Source organism: Ostrea edulis, chromosome 3 (genome assembly GCF_947568905.1).
Source record: "Ostrea edulis chromosome 3, xbOstEdul1.1, whole genome shotgun sequence".
Taxonomy (NCBI): Eukaryota; Metazoa; Mollusca; class Bivalvia; order Ostreida; family Ostreidae; genus Ostrea; species Ostrea edulis.
Genome location: NC_079166.1, coordinates 47,687,236 through 47,704,702, shown reverse-complemented (window position 1 = coordinate 47,704,702; position 17,467 = coordinate 47,687,236). Strand labels below are relative to the sequence as shown.

At 37.9% G+C, this 17,467-nt stretch overlaps 1 protein-coding gene and 2 pseudogenes across 4 annotated transcripts in view; all 3 read right to left on the bottom strand.

The window, feature by feature from the left end:
* Positions 1–12,971, bottom strand: part of LOC125677722 (uncharacterized) — a 62,882-nt gene extending 49,911 nt beyond the window's left edge. For 2 of the 4 annotated variants that reach the window (XM_056158011.1, XM_048915874.2), the window contains exons 1-2: positions 12,740–12,969; positions 2,415–2,480 (exon numbers count right to left, since the gene is read on the bottom strand). In XM_056158011.1, the coding sequence (XP_056013986.1) occupies positions 2,415–2,480; positions 12,740–12,829 (156 nt within the window). In that variant the 5' untranslated portion in view covers positions 12,830–12,969. Of the gene's footprint in view, positions 1–2,414; positions 2,481–10,413; positions 10,486–12,739 lie in introns of all 4 variants that reach the window. The other 2 variants (XM_048915875.2, XM_048915873.2) reach the window with 2 other exon arrangements.
* On the bottom strand, positions 54–2,404 carry LOC125677717 (probable ATP-dependent DNA helicase RecS; annotated as a pseudogene).
* Positions 3,446–9,520, bottom strand: LOC130052593 (uncharacterized; annotated as a pseudogene).
* Positions 12,972–17,467: the final 4,496 nt, after the last annotated feature.

Here is a 17,467-nt window from a genome sequence, read left to right as displayed (position 1 = left end):
ACACTGATAATTCAGTCTATGGAATTTATATTAGTTACAAAACAAATACAGTGAAGGGTTTAAAGTTTATTCATGATAATTCTAAATTTTCTAGCTCATGCTCATTATTAGAGAAGTACTCTTCTGTACCACTGTCCGAGATATCACTGTCATTCTGACCAGCACATGAGCTTCCTGATGAATGAAAAATTTCTTCCAGTGGAAGCATACTACAGTTCTGACACTCACATTTCCTTCTACACAAGTCACAACATGTGTGTTTTCTACTTTCTTTCTCCATAATCAATGAAATAACTTCTGATTTCAAAAAACACTACAGTAATGAAATCCTCCTACAGTCTGTTGTTCTCAAAATTTCCTTCACATCAGACGACAGATTTCTCAGATGATACGAGTTATATAAAATAATGGCAATCGAAGGTTCTCCATCCCTGCCAACTCGTCCGATTGCTTGTAGAAGGTCAACAACTTGCACCGGTGGTCCAAATAAAATGACACTGTGACAATTTTTCACATCTAATCCCATGCCCAAAGCACTTGTGGCAATAACAATTTTGATTTCACCAGAAAGATTAGTCAAATTTTCCAAGATTTTTTGTTTCCTACTCCTTGGTGTCTCAGAATGAAACATTTCCAATAAATTTGAAGCAAATGGTAATTCCTGTGTTACATACGAGTAAATATCTGAGACATCCTTTATTGAGGTGCAGTATATTATGGTTCTGGGAAATTTCTCCCGCAGTTGACTTAGCCCCTCGATCAACCAATGCATTGACATTTCAACAGTGTTAGGAATTTTGGCAACTAAAACCCTGATATTGGCTTTATTTGGAGAGATTACTATCTCGTTAACATCAGCAGCTAAATGTAGTACTTTCTTTACTCTCTTTCTGATCTTTAATGTGCATGTTGCACTAAGAGCCAGCACAGTTGACTTTGGGAAGAGGGAGCGTAATTCCCCAATGTCATTAAACCATTTCCGAAATGTTTCTTTGCCTGGACATTCAACATTGTCCCCCCTGTAAATTAGATATACTAGTGTCACAGTTGATTTTGAAACAGCATGATTGAAAAAAATTCCTAAAGGTATACAATATGATTATGTAAATGAATACAGGTACAGACTTTGTATGTGCACCTGCTCAGATGTGCATACATTTGATTGCAAACCAGTCATTTGCATGTTCCCAGAATATGTTTGACTTGAATCCAATTTAACCATTCTTGAGAACACATTTCACATAAGTGATGTAGAACACTTTAAAAGGCAAAGTAAAAACAATTGAACTTTATTTTAGATAATATAAAAACATTATTATTAGATAGGCATCAATAGTAAAGTTTTTAGTTTTTTTTTTTAAATCTAATAAACATACCATGTAGCAATTGTGTGGAATTCATCTATAACCAGAACAGACACCGGTAATTCCTGGATACTTGCTCTCCATTCCGGATCTCCTACCAGGGTCTCTGGTGATGCATATATGATGTCCACTAAACCGTCTTTGATGTTCATGTCACTTTGTGTACTTGAACCTACCCATGAAGAGAGCATTTGTATAAAACTTACCACAAACTTGAAGACATAAATGACAAGAGATTCCGAATAAATATCTTTTTACAATGTTAATCAGTAAGAGCATCTTATTTTATGTTTACGCCCCCCCCCCCCCCCTTCCAAGAATGATACAGAAACCAATACCTGCATAAGCTGATTTTACTTCTGGGATGTTTGACATCTTTTCTACTTGATCTTGCATCAAGGCCACAAGTGGACAACACACGACTACGATTTATTTAACACCCGTTAATCGTCGGTTCACCAAACTGTACATCTGGTACGGTAGGGACTTTCCAAAGCCTGTGGGAAGGACTGCCATACAGTCTGTTTTGTCTATAAGGCATTGAAGAATTGATTTCTGTTCGTCCTTTAACGCATCGACACCAAAAACTGGTAATAGATCATTTACGATCGCTTCAATCGAAGAATCCGCCATTTTGTACGCTGAACCGAATCAAGCGAGAAAGCTGCTATCTGATTAGCTAAATGAAAAGGTTTACCCGTATTTTGATTGGCTAGTTATAAATAAGATAATGCATTCATATTGAACTCTGACGCGACCTCTAATGGGATGTTGTTAGATCTTCCACGCGACGTATCGAAAACTGGGGAGCGGATGGAAGATCTAATTTTAATTAGATTGGCCCTGCATAGGTCTGAATTTATGACACCTCACCTAAAACTGGTGATGTCTCTACATAGCGAAACATTCTTTAATAGGTCATAAAACAACAAGCAAAGCAAAATCGTATAATTTTTATAATACCATTCATTATTTCCCGTCAAACAATGTATACATACGCTGATTCAAATTTGCATATTTCAAACCCAATGCAAAATAGATTCTACTCACCGCATCTATTAGAAGGGCCAATAAAAGAGACGACAATGTCCATGACATGAAAGAATACATATTCTCCTGTAATTGCGAAAAAGTTATCAATATTAATGTGACAGGGTGATATTTTTCTAAAATAAATATATTATTTCATTATTTAGATTATGAAGATTAGTACATGACAAAAGTTGTCTTTACTTTTGATTTATTTTATGTACAACTTAATAGTATATACAAATATCTCTAAAGTTATTTATAGATTATGAGATCATAATGGTCAGTAATAGCACCATGTAAATATTTATAGAATATAGAACTCTCCAATTTCATTGGTTGTCTAAGTTCCCTCTCTTTACTATTGTTCACATTTTGAATTGTCTTCTAAGAATATAGAAGTGTTTTCCAGAAGATTTTCCTCGTACAATTTGACTGTAAGTAAATATGACTTTCTTTTGAGTTGTTATGATCATATATAATTCAAAGTACATGTGCTTACTTTGAATTGATACATTTGCTGAATAATTAGATTTTATGCATTTTCTATGATGGTAATTGAGTAAGAGTGATCATATGCATTTCTACATTATCTTTAAGTTATCAATTACAACTAAAGAGTAAAATGTATATCAGTATGAATGTATATTAAAACTATAAATCATGATTGAATCAAATGTAGTAGTTTAAATATGTTATGTGTCAATGTCAGAGTGTTCGAGTAGTATTCAGCTATTTTTACTTTTTATGATTTCCTTGTGTGAATAAGTAATGTAACATTAGTTTCACACAAGTATTTGATATTTCATTATTTCTATATAGATTTATTACCAGCATATAGAATATTCTGGACCTGACCAGAAATTTGGCTCTGTGTCACACATAGGTATGACATTGCATTTTTTTGTATATTCTTTGCATTATGATAAGTTCTGAATATTCTTATCAAGTTGATTAATTAAAGAATCCACCTAATGGATAAACTCCAACAAAAAAACAAACTGGCAGTAATAACAGTATCAGACTCATTGCAGTGAATGAAAGACACAAGCAACGTTTTACAATTTATTGATATAACAGCAATGGTACATTCGGGATATACTAAAAATGGACAATACCGGCCGCATGTGAAAACATTTTGTGGGGTAACTGGGGAGTCGCCCAGTGAGCCAGTTTAACTTAACTTGTAAGGGGTACACTGGGGGGCCCGAGTAAAACATTCAGTGCCCAGACCTGAACGGACGCCAGCGTTCTAAGGAGGTAAGCGAGACCCGCCCTTCTCACCCTGTCTCCTGCAGTGCTACCTGGTATGTACATTATCATGTTGGACATAAGCCCTTAACATGCATCAGACTGTAGCATCCCCTCACTGAAGTGAGGTGGATGTGGCCCCAACCGTCCCCGGTGGTGGCCCCACTATTCATTGACTTGTTTGAACTTTTACAACTTATAGTACTGTAAATTGCCCCCTGCTTTAGAAGCAGGTGGGGGAAACAACCAGGTTTTGGAGCTGAAACAGTCATCACATACCATTACCGACTCCCCAGTCCCCCCCCTTAAACATGCGACAGTCTAATTAATTAGACTAAAATTAACAATTTAACCTAAATTAAAATTCCCCATAACAGTTAAAAAGTTGTTTCAAGGCACTCCATCCCGAATGGCAAGCAGTCACACTTGGTGTGGTCCAGGTTTCACCATTTACTGCATCAAGGTAACCTGTTGGGAGTCTCATCAGTTGCGAACCTGTGAAAGAGAAGGAAACAACAGAACCCAAGAGAAACAACATGTAAATATACAAATAAAAATGAGGGTGGGTGGGTGGGTGCTTCGGTTGGAAAAAATGTAATGATGGGTCCGATCACAGGGAGTACCGAGTGTGACGTAGTGCATACAAATTAACTTGTACCAAGAGCCACTAAAGTCACGTAGACCCGACGTACAGGGTGTATCAAAATTAATACGGACTATTTGATATAAACTCAAATAATCTCGATTAATTAAAGAATCCACCTAATGGATAAACTCCAACAAAAAAACGAACTGGCAGTAATAACAGTATCAGACTCATTGCAGTGAATGAAAGACACAAGCAACGTTTTACAATTTATTGATATAACAGCAATGGTACATTCGGGATATACTAAAAATGGACAATACCGGCCGCATGTGAAAACATTTTGTGGGGTAACTGGGGAGTCGCCTAGTGAGCCAGTTTAACTTAACTTGTAAGGGGTACACTGGGGGGCCCGAGTAAAACATTCAGTGCCCAGACCTGAACGGACGCCAGCGTTCTAAGGAGGTAAGCGAGACCCGCCCTTCTCACCCTGTCTCCTGCAGTGCTACCTGGTATGTACATTATCATGTTGGACATAAGCCCTTAACATGCATCAGACTGTAGCATCCCCTCACTGAAGTGAGGTGGATGTGGCCCCAACCGTCCCCGGTGGTGGCCCCACTATTCATTGACTTGTTTGAACTTTTACAACTTATAGTACTGTAAATTGCCCCCTGCTTTGGAAGCAGGTGGGGGAAACAACCAGGTTTTGGAGCTGAAACAGTCATCACATACCATTACCGACTCCCCAGTTCGGCCACAGACATTGGAACAATGTCCCCCACAAAAACATGTAGCATGAACCAAAAACTGAGTGAAACATACAATAAGAATTACATGGATAAGAATAAGTCATGACCAAACCACAGTACTTGAACCTAGAGTTTCGTAAATTACAGAATGCACACATGATAAACAGCACCAAGCATGAAATGTTAAATCACTTGTGTGGGGGGTAAGAAACGCCTTGACGTTTGAAAAAATATTCCAAGGCCGCTTGAATATTGTTGAGAAATAATTGATTTCCCAAAACCGACAGGTGAGTGCCATCTGTTCGGAACAACTCAATCTCAGTAGCCTTGATGACATGGTCGTGTCCAATGTACAGACCTCTTACCTGGTTAGCCATGAATTTTTTCATGCAGCTATTAATTCTTATCCTTTTTTTGTTAATTTTGGGACCAGCATCAAGTGCGGCAAAATGCCAATATCTTCGAGGTAGGATAACTGACCAGATAAGGGTTGTATTTGGCCAGAGCGCATTGAATCGTAACAAGGTACATTGTGCATCTTCTTTAAAAGTTTTTGATGTGGCATGCTCAGTGGTTAAATCATTGGATCCTAAGTGAATGAGTAAAAATTCAGGGGGTTTATGATTGTGCTCCAGTAATAAATTGTTGAGGTTGTCCTCCAACTGGTCCCATCTGAGTCCTCTGAAACCTTTCCAGGTGATGTTGGCCTGCAAGTTGAGGTTGCACCCTCCTGGTCTGTCTTGTGCTGCAATGCCAGCCCAATATGGGATCGATGACCCAACAATCCAAATAGTTTTACCTGTAATACTTGTCTTGTATTACTTTAGAGTAGCAATGAGTATAACTGAAATACCTCAGTGCTATGCATGAATTGAGTGTGTGTGTGTGTGTGTGTGGAGAATAAACTAATGAGGTCGAATGTATGCTAAGAAAGCGTTGGACTTCCACCTACCCTGTTGCTGGATGTAAGTATGTGAATATCCCCGATTTGCTAATTCAGTTGCCATGCCAATACGGAAACTGTGTGACCTGAAATGGCCAGATTGTTGAAGGAATGACAGAGCCCTTTGAAAGACTGCCTGGAACTGAAAACGTGTCATAGGAGTGCCATCCGCATGAACGAGCAATGTATTAGAATGGGGGGCCTAAGCTGTAAATATGCCTTAATTGGTAGTGTTGGACAGAAATTGGTGTCCGGAAGTTTGGTAATTTGACAAACTAGGGGTTTGCCGGTTTGGTTAGTCTTGGACCTATGTAAAATTATTGACACTTGACCTAGCTGGTTTTGAGAAACTTGTGAACTCAGCAATGACAAAACTTCACTGACTCTGAGCAAACCGTAAAATGCCAATGAAAAGGCTGCTGAAAAAAGACATGATTCAAAAGGCGAGCGACATACTGATGTTAAGGCATGAATGATTTTAACAAATAATTGGTATGATATAGGAAGTCTGATATCTTGGTTGACGCCTACAGATCGCTTGACACCTTCCAGGGCTTTTGTGATAATGAATGCTTTAGTAGTATCTTGGAAACCCTGGATTTTATGTTGATAAGCAATTGCACTCAAGTGCAAACAGGTGGTCCTATATGTAAGCTGATTTAGTGACAAGTAAGCAATGTAATGCAGCAGCTGATCGACAGGGACAGGCCATGTGCTAGTGAAACCATACAGTAAAGTAAACTGTTTAAACTTGGTTAAAGCTGTATTGTATGCCAAGTGAGTGTTGTGAGCCAGTGACCTGTCAAGAAGTCTTGATGTTTCCTGCTCTATAAGTCCCATATGTGGGCTGGTAGTGGTGTAGGCCACTGATCTGCCTCTGGTGCAAGTCTTCGAAAACGGGCCCACTGCGAACGAGACAATGCATCCGCAATGTGATTGGCCTTAGTGTTGATGTAAGTGGCTTTTAGCTGAATATTGTATTGTAGTAATAGTAGCACTAGATGTCTGATTACACCCATGACTCTGTGGGATTTAGAAGTAAAGGTATTGAGTACCTGTACTACAGCAGAATTGTCAATGTGAAAAAGAAGTTGAGAATTTTGGAACCGATGGCACCACAAAGTGATGGCTACTGAAACTGGAAAGAGTTCCAGAAATGTCATGTCCCTGGTGATACCCAATTCAAACCAGGCGGGTGGCCAGGAACCATGGGCCCACCTACCCCCGAAATAGATACCGAAACCACCATGGTTGCCCCCAGCGCTATCTGTGAAAAGCTGAATGGTTTGACTATCTAGAAAGGGGCGGTTGATAACCGAGACACCATTAAAAGACTGAAGAAAAACTTGCCAAATACGAAGATCTTGCTTAATGTTGTGATTGAGCTTAACTCTATGATGAGGTTTAGTAATGCCAATTGTAGCATTGATGAGGCGTCGACAAAAGGCGCGTCCTGGGGATACCACCCTACAGGCAAAATTTAGTGAACCAATTAATGATTGAAGGTCCCGTAAGCTGACTTTTCGGGCAGCCAGAAAAGAATTAATAACTTGCCTTAAGTGATTCAACTTATCTAATGGTAGGGCCATGGTCATGCTCTGGGTATCAATTTGAATACCTAGAAATACGAGAGATGTAGTTGGTTCAACGGTTTTCTCTTCTGCAATTGGTACCCCTAGATCCTGACAGAGAAACTTAAATTTGTCTAGTGTGTGTTGACAGACTGGGGAAGATTTACGACTGCAAAATAGAAAATCGTCTAAATAATGCAGGATGAATTCATTGCCTGTGTGCCGTTGAATAAGCCAGTGTAAAAAGGTAGCAAATTTCTCCCACAAGGCACAGCTAATAGAAGAGCCAAAAGGGACCATTTTGTCAAAATAGAAATGACCTTGGAACTTAAAACCAAGGAGGTCGAAATCAGCAGGGGATATTGGTAAAAGACGAAAGGCAGACTTGATGTCAGACTTGGCCAGAAGGGCGCCTGGCCCTAGCTTAGCAATCATGACTGCTGCCTCATCTAAGGTTGAATAATTAACAGAACAGGCTGTGGAATCAATAAAAAAATTAACTGAATTGTCTTGAGGATATGAGAGATGATGTATGAGCCTCATATATCCATCCTTTTTGGGAACTAAACCCAGTGGGGAGACTTTGAGGTTTATAAAAGGGGGTTGGGAAAAAGGCCCAGCCACCTGGTTAAGCAACAACTCTTTGTTGATTTTTGTGCATGCTACTGATAGGTTAGAATGAAGACTTGAGAGGTTTTTACTTAATCTCGCCCCCCTCGGACCCAAGTACTGAAGTCTAAAACCAAAAGTAAAACCGTCTAAGAGAAATTTTGCATGTTGGTAGCCTTGCAGGTGCTTTTTGAGGGGCTGGAGTAGAATAAGACTGTGCCCCAAAGAATGCAGGGTTTTAATTCCTGCAGTTGACTCTAGGGTGTTTCCCTCTGCACTGACTGCATGAATGACTGTAGCGGCATCTAGGGAAAAAATTACAGGATTTACCAGAGTTGTACGAATTACAAAATTTTATTTGGTTTTGTGATGCATGGCCTACCGACGTAGTATTAAAGGAGTTGGTTGATGCCTGAGGTTTAAACTTGGCCTGGGCCGACTGTTGGGTAGTGACATTTGATTGGTTTATGTACATCAACCAAAATTCGCTGTGAATTTCTCCCCAAGACATAGCAGGGTTGGAGGCTTTACGGAGCCGGAATTGCTCGTCATACTTGTGCCAATTTTGGTGAACGATTAGCTGCAAGCCTAATGTTTCGCATGTACTTGAGCATTTCTTGAGCCGTTTGGCTGTGTTGAAGAACGATGCTCATGTAAATCATGAAAGCTGATGTCCACTTTTCTATGGTCAAGAAGGAGTTTAGTTGGCGCTTGACTACGCATAGCTTGCTATTGACAAGTTGTAAATCCCCATGGGACTCAAACTGCTCCAATTCCGTAGCCGATTTGAGTAGGACAGACAGATCAATAAAAACACCCTCCCATATTTTTTGCTTGAATTTAAGCGGGACATGACTACCGATATCATTGCATGTAGATGTGATTTGACAAGGTAAGGGTAAATAGGCCGCTTGGCCCAACAAAAAATTGCAAGACTCACCCGGGTTATCCGGTGTACTATCCATTGGAAATTGAGGGGCCTCCTCAGGGGGCTGTGACTGCCCCTCTGCCGGGGCTTGTCGATCCGTCCAAGATGTGGCGGTGCGAGGTGGGCTTCGTTCCCGGAGTTGAACTGGTGTCCGGCGGTTACGTTTTTTCCCGATCCCCCTGGCCGGGGATCTCTGGGTCGCCGCTCGTTTTCGTGGTGGCATTCCGAATACAGGAAAAATGTCAAGATTGAAACCAAAAGGGGGAGAAAAAATTCAGCCACGTGCTTCGTTTCCGCCTCAAGATAAGAACCACGTTGCTGCTGCTTCGGTTGGAAAAAATGTAATGATGGGTCCGATCACAGGGAGTACCGAGTGTGACGTAGTGCATACAAATTAACTTGTACCAAGAGCCACTAAAGTCACGTAGACCCGACGTACAGGGTGTATCAAAATTAATACGGACTATTTGATATAAACTCAAATAATCTCGATTATTTAGTCTATGATTACTTAAATGCAATAGTCGAGTAAAATAAATCTATTTATTATTTATACCATATAGTAATCAATAGTCACATATATCTTTATAAGCACTATTAAGGGGAATAACTCTTGGTTGTAAACTGTGCTGAGCAAATGAGTTTTCTTTGTTGATATTTTTATACTATATGTTTTAATTCATGATATATATTATATGTGATATTCTTGTTATATATTTCAGAGTTAATTAGAAAAGAATACAAACTCTGATAGAACCCTACCATTGGTGTTGTGTTGTTTATATACCTATACAATCCACACTATTACATTAACACAAACTATTTCTGTTTTGAAATTCACAAATACATGTTTAAATTACACTTCCGATGTTTTGCCTTTGATACTAATAGCCATTTCTTCATGAACATGGACAAAATTATGGTGGTAAATCAAATGCATCACAGGCATATACATGTATAATAACTTAAAAAGACACTGCTACATGTACATATACATAGTCTACATTACTATTACTGCTTCTGTAATGATATTTATATGAGTGTCATATTATTGTGTCAGAAATATCATGTCTATATACAGCATTTTTTATGTTACCAGATAATGAACCTTAAAGTTATTCCGTTCTGGACTTTTAAATCACAGTAATGTGATACCTATCTTAACATCGTATTATTGATACAAATCAGTATTATTAAAACTAACAATATCGACAATGTAGGAGATGGAGATAGATAGATATATGGGCCTGCATATTTCAGAGATTTAAAAGTTTTTCGGATTTTGTTGGCTATATTCCTGTAGCTATTGAAGTGAAAATCTATACATGAACTTCTGTCAATGGTGACTTCTTTTAAGAGAGTTATGGACCTTGAACTTACCAAATAATGCCACAAAGCGGGTTCCTTTTTGTGTTGCTTGCTATCACATTGACTGAATGGTCATCCCCATTTCTGTTAGTGAATTTAGCATTCATAAATAGACATACAAATATTCAGTTTAGCATCAATTATCATATACGGCAAAGAAATGAATATGTTTAATGATCTTCCAAAAGAATCAATCATCAATCCACTTCAGGCCATAGGAAGATATTGTCTGCTAAATATCTTGAGAACCCTTGGCGTGGCAGACATAAAGCTTGGTACACTCGTATATCAGAAGGAGTAGATAACCCTAATAATTTTGGGTGCATATGGTCAAAGGCCAAGGGTCATACATGTAATATGTTGTCTCCTATATTTTAAGAATGATTTACTTGATTGACACCAAACTTGGTACACTGGTACATCCTAAGAAGTAGACTGACCCCTATTGATTTTTAGGTCACGTGGTCAAAAGTCAATCTACTCTAGATATAGGAAGATATTGTATGCTCAATATCTTGTATTGTTTTGGCGCTACCATCAAGCAAATGATGCAATTATATAAACCCTTTCTATTTTGCACTACAGGGGGGGGGGGGGGGGGGGGGGCATATATGTTATACAAACACTTCTCGTTACGCTTATCGGGCATTTTATTTTAGTCATAATATATTTTAACATGAAATTGTATCATCTTAAGGAAATTAGGATGCCCAGTTTGGCGTGTATATCTAAAGTGCAATTATTTCTTTTATGTTTATGCCCCCGAGATCGAAGATGGGGGGGGGGGGGGGGGGGGGAGGGAGGCATATTGTTTTTGTCCTGTCTGTCATTCTGTAATTCTGTCTGAAACTTTAACCTTGCTAATAACTTTTGAACAGTAAGTGATAGAGCTTTGATATTTCACACGAGTATTCCTTGTGACAAGTCTTCTCCGTGGTTACCAACATTTTTGACCCTGTGACCTTGGAGTTTGACCTACTTTTTGAAAATTTCAACCTTACTTATAACTTTTGAACAATAAGTGATAGAACTTTGATATTTCACATGAGTATTCCTTGTGACAATACCTTTCCGTTGATACTAAACGCTTTGACCTTGACATTTGACCTACTTTTAATTTTTTTTTTTACATTGGTCATAACTTCTAAATGGTAAATATTAGAGCTTTCATATTGTACATGATCATTTCTTGTGAAAAGATCTTTATACTGGTACCAAGGTATTTGTCCTTGTGACCTTGGCCATCTTCTAAATTGACCATTATCGGGGGCATTTGTGTTTCACAAACACATCTTGTTTAATTTTGAAATTCAATTAAATGAAATGTAAGCAAAAGAAAGAAACACGTTCATGCACGTGCAATTTGCATGTTTGATCTCAGCTGACTAGAAAATAACACTGTAAGCCGTGATCTGACAGGAAAAAACCTGTCAAGCCATATATATCTTCGACATCTTATCTAATATTTTCTAGACTCTAGTTATTACAAAGATGTTTATACCAATTAGCTTTTCAAACTTCTGATTGCCGATCACTAAATCCCAGCACATGAAACCAGTGATCATCACTGACACTAAGAAACCTAAATCTCACTGCCTCGATCTTTGAAGCAAATTATATTTTTACATTGTCGATTTTACGTATATTTTTGTTCTGAAATACTGCAAAAATTTTAATTCACAAACATATAAGATTTAAATTGTACTTTTCAATTGATTCTCTCGATTGGAAGTAACTGTCATGGGAGGCAAGACACAGTATTCAGACCCGCTAGCAACTGTAAAAATACATGTAGTTTACCCCGTCGCGGTATAAACGTGGTTTCGCGAAACCCCGCTATGAACAACCGCGACGGTGTAATGCGGAAAGGATTAACTTTCCGTCGCGGGGACGCGTAAATAAGGGATCCGCGTTAGCTGTACTGTATTTCTATATTTGGAGTGCTGTCAATATTGAATGTTGATAACATTACAAAAGTAAATCAATAGTTGAACTATTTTGAGGTAGGGGAAAACCCCGAACCTTTGAATTGTAAGACATCTTGTGTTAACTTTTCTGTTAATTTTATACAGTTTATTCTACAATAATCACAATACAATAATTAAATTCCTCCTTTCACATTGTATTCATTGATCCCCTATAAACATGTGTTAAAGTCTAGTTTCGTTTTAAACAGAGATAATACATCAAATATTACATAAGCGTTCCAGCTACGGATGAATATGAAACATGCATAATGAACATGTAAATATACTATTTATCGGTGATCTGGTTTACAACATGTTATTAATCTTCGTATCTACATAATTGTCTCTAAGGAAAGATCATTGAGCCTTACCTGTTCTGGCTGGATGTAAAACGTCCGACAGGCGGGTTTTACCGAGTGATTGATTGATTTTTTACGCCGTTTTCGCAATATATCAGCCATTTTACGGCTAGTTAACACTAATTGAATTATGTTTGGTTGTGAGTGTTTTGAGTTTCCCTGACGACCCTCAATGAGCCTACTCTTTTTCGAACATCAGCGAAACGATATTTTGCGTGTCAAGGGGGTTGTGATCCTTGACACGGGACACCCTTCAACGTCCCATCCGACGGAGCGTCTTCGATCCATGTAGACTTCTTCACATTGGCATGGTATTGAAGAACTAAAATACAACAGCCGTGTTTATGACCATCTATACATGTACATAAGAAGACAATTTTCTATTCAAATGATTCGCGAATTTTTCTGCAAGACACATCTACCTGTAAAATACTTTAAATAAAATTATTATGAGGATGACAATTTAATTTGCGTTTATGAATGGTCTCAACCCTAGATACATATTGAGAAGTGTTATTTTTGCAGTGATAATGAAAAATGACATAATTATTCATATTAAACGAGCACCTTGATGGTATTTCTATTATTACTTAAAATACAGACCTTCAGAAAGTCAAGATATATAGACCCGTCCATTATCAATGATATACAACTATCTGATCCATTAAAAAAACCAATTACAGTATACATAAATATATTATAAGACTTTATGAACATTTGTACGCCAAGTTAGAACACGTTTAGTGCGTTTTTGATACGTTTTATGCACGTAGAATAAGCAACGTTAAATACATATATCATTTGCAGCTGTGGGTATTAAGGTTGTATGGGGATTTAATGAAGGTATGTTTGGACACAAGTAGAGTAGGGAAATATGTTAGGAAGTTTTAGGTATTAAAGAAGATGGATGATTTTATCGAGCCGAGAACCCACAGAGGGACAAATATCAAAGTTAAAATTGAAACTCTCCAGAAAAAGAAAAAATTGCATTCTAGTTAGAACATAGTTTCCAAAAATGCTTTTTTCGATGTGCCCATTTCAAAGAAACATTGAAAAAAAAAATCCTACTTAAAATCACCTATACGCGAGAAACGCACAAAATAAAAGTAAATTTGACTTTTCCAAGCAGATTTTCATATGGAGTGGGCCAAGTCTCCATTGTGAACTAAGTAAAATATGTTAGTATATTGTACATGTTCATATGTGATATGTTTTGTAAATAAAAGTATGGAGACTTGACCCACTCTATAAATTTTTTTATTACTTCTTGTGTATAACTTTTGTCGTATTATCAAGAAAATTTCTATGTCCACGACGGGTGACTTTAGATAGCTTGAAAGTCGGAAATTTTCATGGGCTGGATAACCGAGGTGGTATAGCGGCAGTCTCACTGAAGTTTTGGACAAGCCCATATTGCATATCTGTGGTTCGAATACCATTTTTTTCCCTACCTTTTTCTTTTCTTATTAATGAATAGACTTCCCATAATGATTTGTCTCTGACATTTTATGCTAAGTTTACGCAGTCTAAATGACGATCACAAGTAATAGATTCCAACATGCAGCTAGTGCATTAATGTAAACAAGTATGGGGCCTCCTGTGAAGTATGGATGTTTATGTAAACGACACGTTGTTGGATCATTTGGTGGTCTTTGATGTTATCGATCATCCTAATCTGATAAGACGTCTTGAGTTTGCATTTGGTATTATGTCTGGCTCGACCCTTAATTGGATTAAGTCATATCTCTCAAAATGTGGCCATTGGATCTACCTTCTCCGATGATTTCCGTCTCAATTGCGGCGTACCACAAGGATCTGTCCTAGGACCTCGACTCTATGCCATTTTCACCAAACCTATAGGCGAAATATGTCGTAAAACAAATGTTCTAGATCACTGTTATGTAGATGACACACAAGTCTATCTAATCTTCAGACGGAAAGATGACTGGCAAAATACCGCTAGCCGCCTTGAGATCAAGATGTAGATGTCCGCTAATATGCTAAATTTAAATCAGGACAAAACAGAGTTCATTGTTTTTTCACCGAAAACCATAATCGCTGACTCACCATCGTACCATCTGGACTTTGGCGACACTATTTTCAGTGAAGCACCCGTTTGTGAAGATCTTAGGTGTATGGTTTGATAAGACACTTTGCATACAAAAGCAAATCTCATCTGTGTCTCGTGCTTGCTATCATCAACTACGTAATATCGGACGAATACGGTCGCTCATCACAGAAGATGCGTGCTGCAAGACCTTAGTATGTGCCCTCGTGACATCTCGGCTCGACTACCCCAATGCTCTTCTTTCCGGTATTAACACAACCAACCTGGCAAAACTGCAGCGCATACAGAATATGGCAGCACGAATCATCACTCGTACCAAGAGAAGTGATCACATAACTCCAGTGCTGGGGCCCGTTTTACAAAACTTACGACAAAGTCGTAAGTCTTAAATTGTATCACACTGTTATTACTTTGAATGAATGAAGTAAAACTTCTGTGGCTTAATTTTTAACATCTAAAAAAAAAATATATTTTGCATTTGGAGTGAATGATCTTACAATGAACTAGAAAATTCCAGTATGTAAACTTGGTCGTAAGTCGTAAGTTCTTTTGTAAAACGCGCCCCAGATTTCTTTACATTGGCTTCCTATTGACAAGCGCATCCAATACAAAATTCTCCTCTACTCATTTTAAGTGATTCATGAAATGGCACCAAAATACTTGGAAGAGGTGATCACAGTTTTCCAACCAAACCGTTCCATAAGATCTGAAAATACATGTACATTGAAATTAGTTAGACCTAGATGTCGAACCTCCACATATGGAAACAGGCGTTGAAGTTGCAGCAGCTACCTTCTGGAACTCTCTACCTGATACACTCCGTCGTTTTCAGAATTTGAACACTTTTAGGTTAGAGCATCGCGCTCAAAATCATTCGGCCTCTCACACCTCTGTCGGCGCGGGTTCGAATCCCGCTCGCGCCGGCAAGTGAGAAAGTTTCCCAGTTTACTTTCGGAAGGTCAGTGGTCTCTTCACAGGTACATTGTATCTGGGTTCTCTCTTCCACCAATAAAAACTGGGCGCCACCAGATAACTGAAAATTTGTTGAGTGTGGCGGAAAATATCAATCAATCAATTAATTAATCAATCAATCAAAACACATCTTTTTAGACTTGCATAATATTAGTATTATAGGTGGTTAAATCTTTATGGTTTCATTATCATCAGTTTTAACATGACCTTTTAAAGGGTATGTTTGTGTATCTATTTCAACTAATGTATTTTATATCATTTGATTGTATGGCGTGGAACTTTCTTAACGCACAGCATGTTTTGAATTTTATTAATTTTACTTCACATTATAGATGTTTTGCTAGCATTGTTTTAATATTATATGTCTTAATGCTATTGTAATTTCCTTTTACTACTTTTACAACATGCTGTATCATTTTTATTGTGTGCAGCGCATTAGAGTGATTATCTATAGTCATATAAGGCGCTATATCAATCAATATCATTATTAACTAAATGCACCAACAGAAGATTCCAGTCGTCCGTTTGGTGTATTTGAATGAAATGAATTGATTAACCCTTTCCGCCCATCATTCCGTCAAAGTTAGTTTTCCAAACAAACGTGTATATGTCATGTCTGTAGATAATAAGCTGTTGTTTGGTATGTTTCTATATATTGATAACTTTTATGTCGATCGACTTATTTTTGCAAAAGTTATTGCCATTGGACTCTGAAAATTCCTAATTATTTACAGCTTTTTGGCTGTGTGTGTAGATAATGAGCTGATATTGGTATGGCGATTTTGGTTTATAATTCGTGTATACCATGCATTTTTAGTCGAGTTGCGTAGCAAATCTTGGCTTTTAAATTGGTGAAGGATGGGCGTCCAGTCCGCGTCCACAATTAGCTTGTCCGGTCTTTAACTTGCATACTTTTTGGTGCATTTTTGTGAGACTTACATATCATGATCACATCCAAAAGAGGAAGGTTCCTATTTATTTTGAGGTCAAAAGGTCAAGGTCTCTTTTTCACTACAAACTGTAGATTTGAGCTAGCCTCTAACTGTTATGCATGGTACTTGCTGGTGCATGTTTATTGTCCTCCACCGCAACGCGGAAGGGGACATAGAAATACCGGTGTCCGTGTCCCCAAAAACCGCTAAACAGATTTTGTTCATATTTTGTAGGATTGTTAGTCACCATGCGTAGTTGATAATATTTCGCTGCCATTTTGATTCGACAATTTTTACAGGAGTTATGGGACTTTGTTGAACTTGTACGTACAACATTATAGGAACACTTTGTGGATGCAACTCCTCAGACACCGCTCAATGGATTCTTTTAATATTTTGTAGGATTGTGAGTCACCATGTGTAGTTATTCATAGTGTGTCGCAATTTTGATTCGACGCTTTTTACAGGAGTTATGGGACTTTGTTGAATTTGTTCATGCTACACTATAAAAACGCTTTGTTGACGAAACTCATCAGAAACCGCTCACTGTTCATATTTTTTTTTTTAGGATTGTTAATCACCATGTGTAGTTGATCATACTGTGCCACCAATTTAATTCGACAAATTTTACAGGAATTATGGGACTTTGTTGAATTTGTACATATGTAGTACTGTAACGTATTTACATTAAATTCTTGGATCGTACCTGGTCAATTCCAGGGTTTGGGGTATTCAACAATAACAATTTAAACTAATTGGTATGATTTT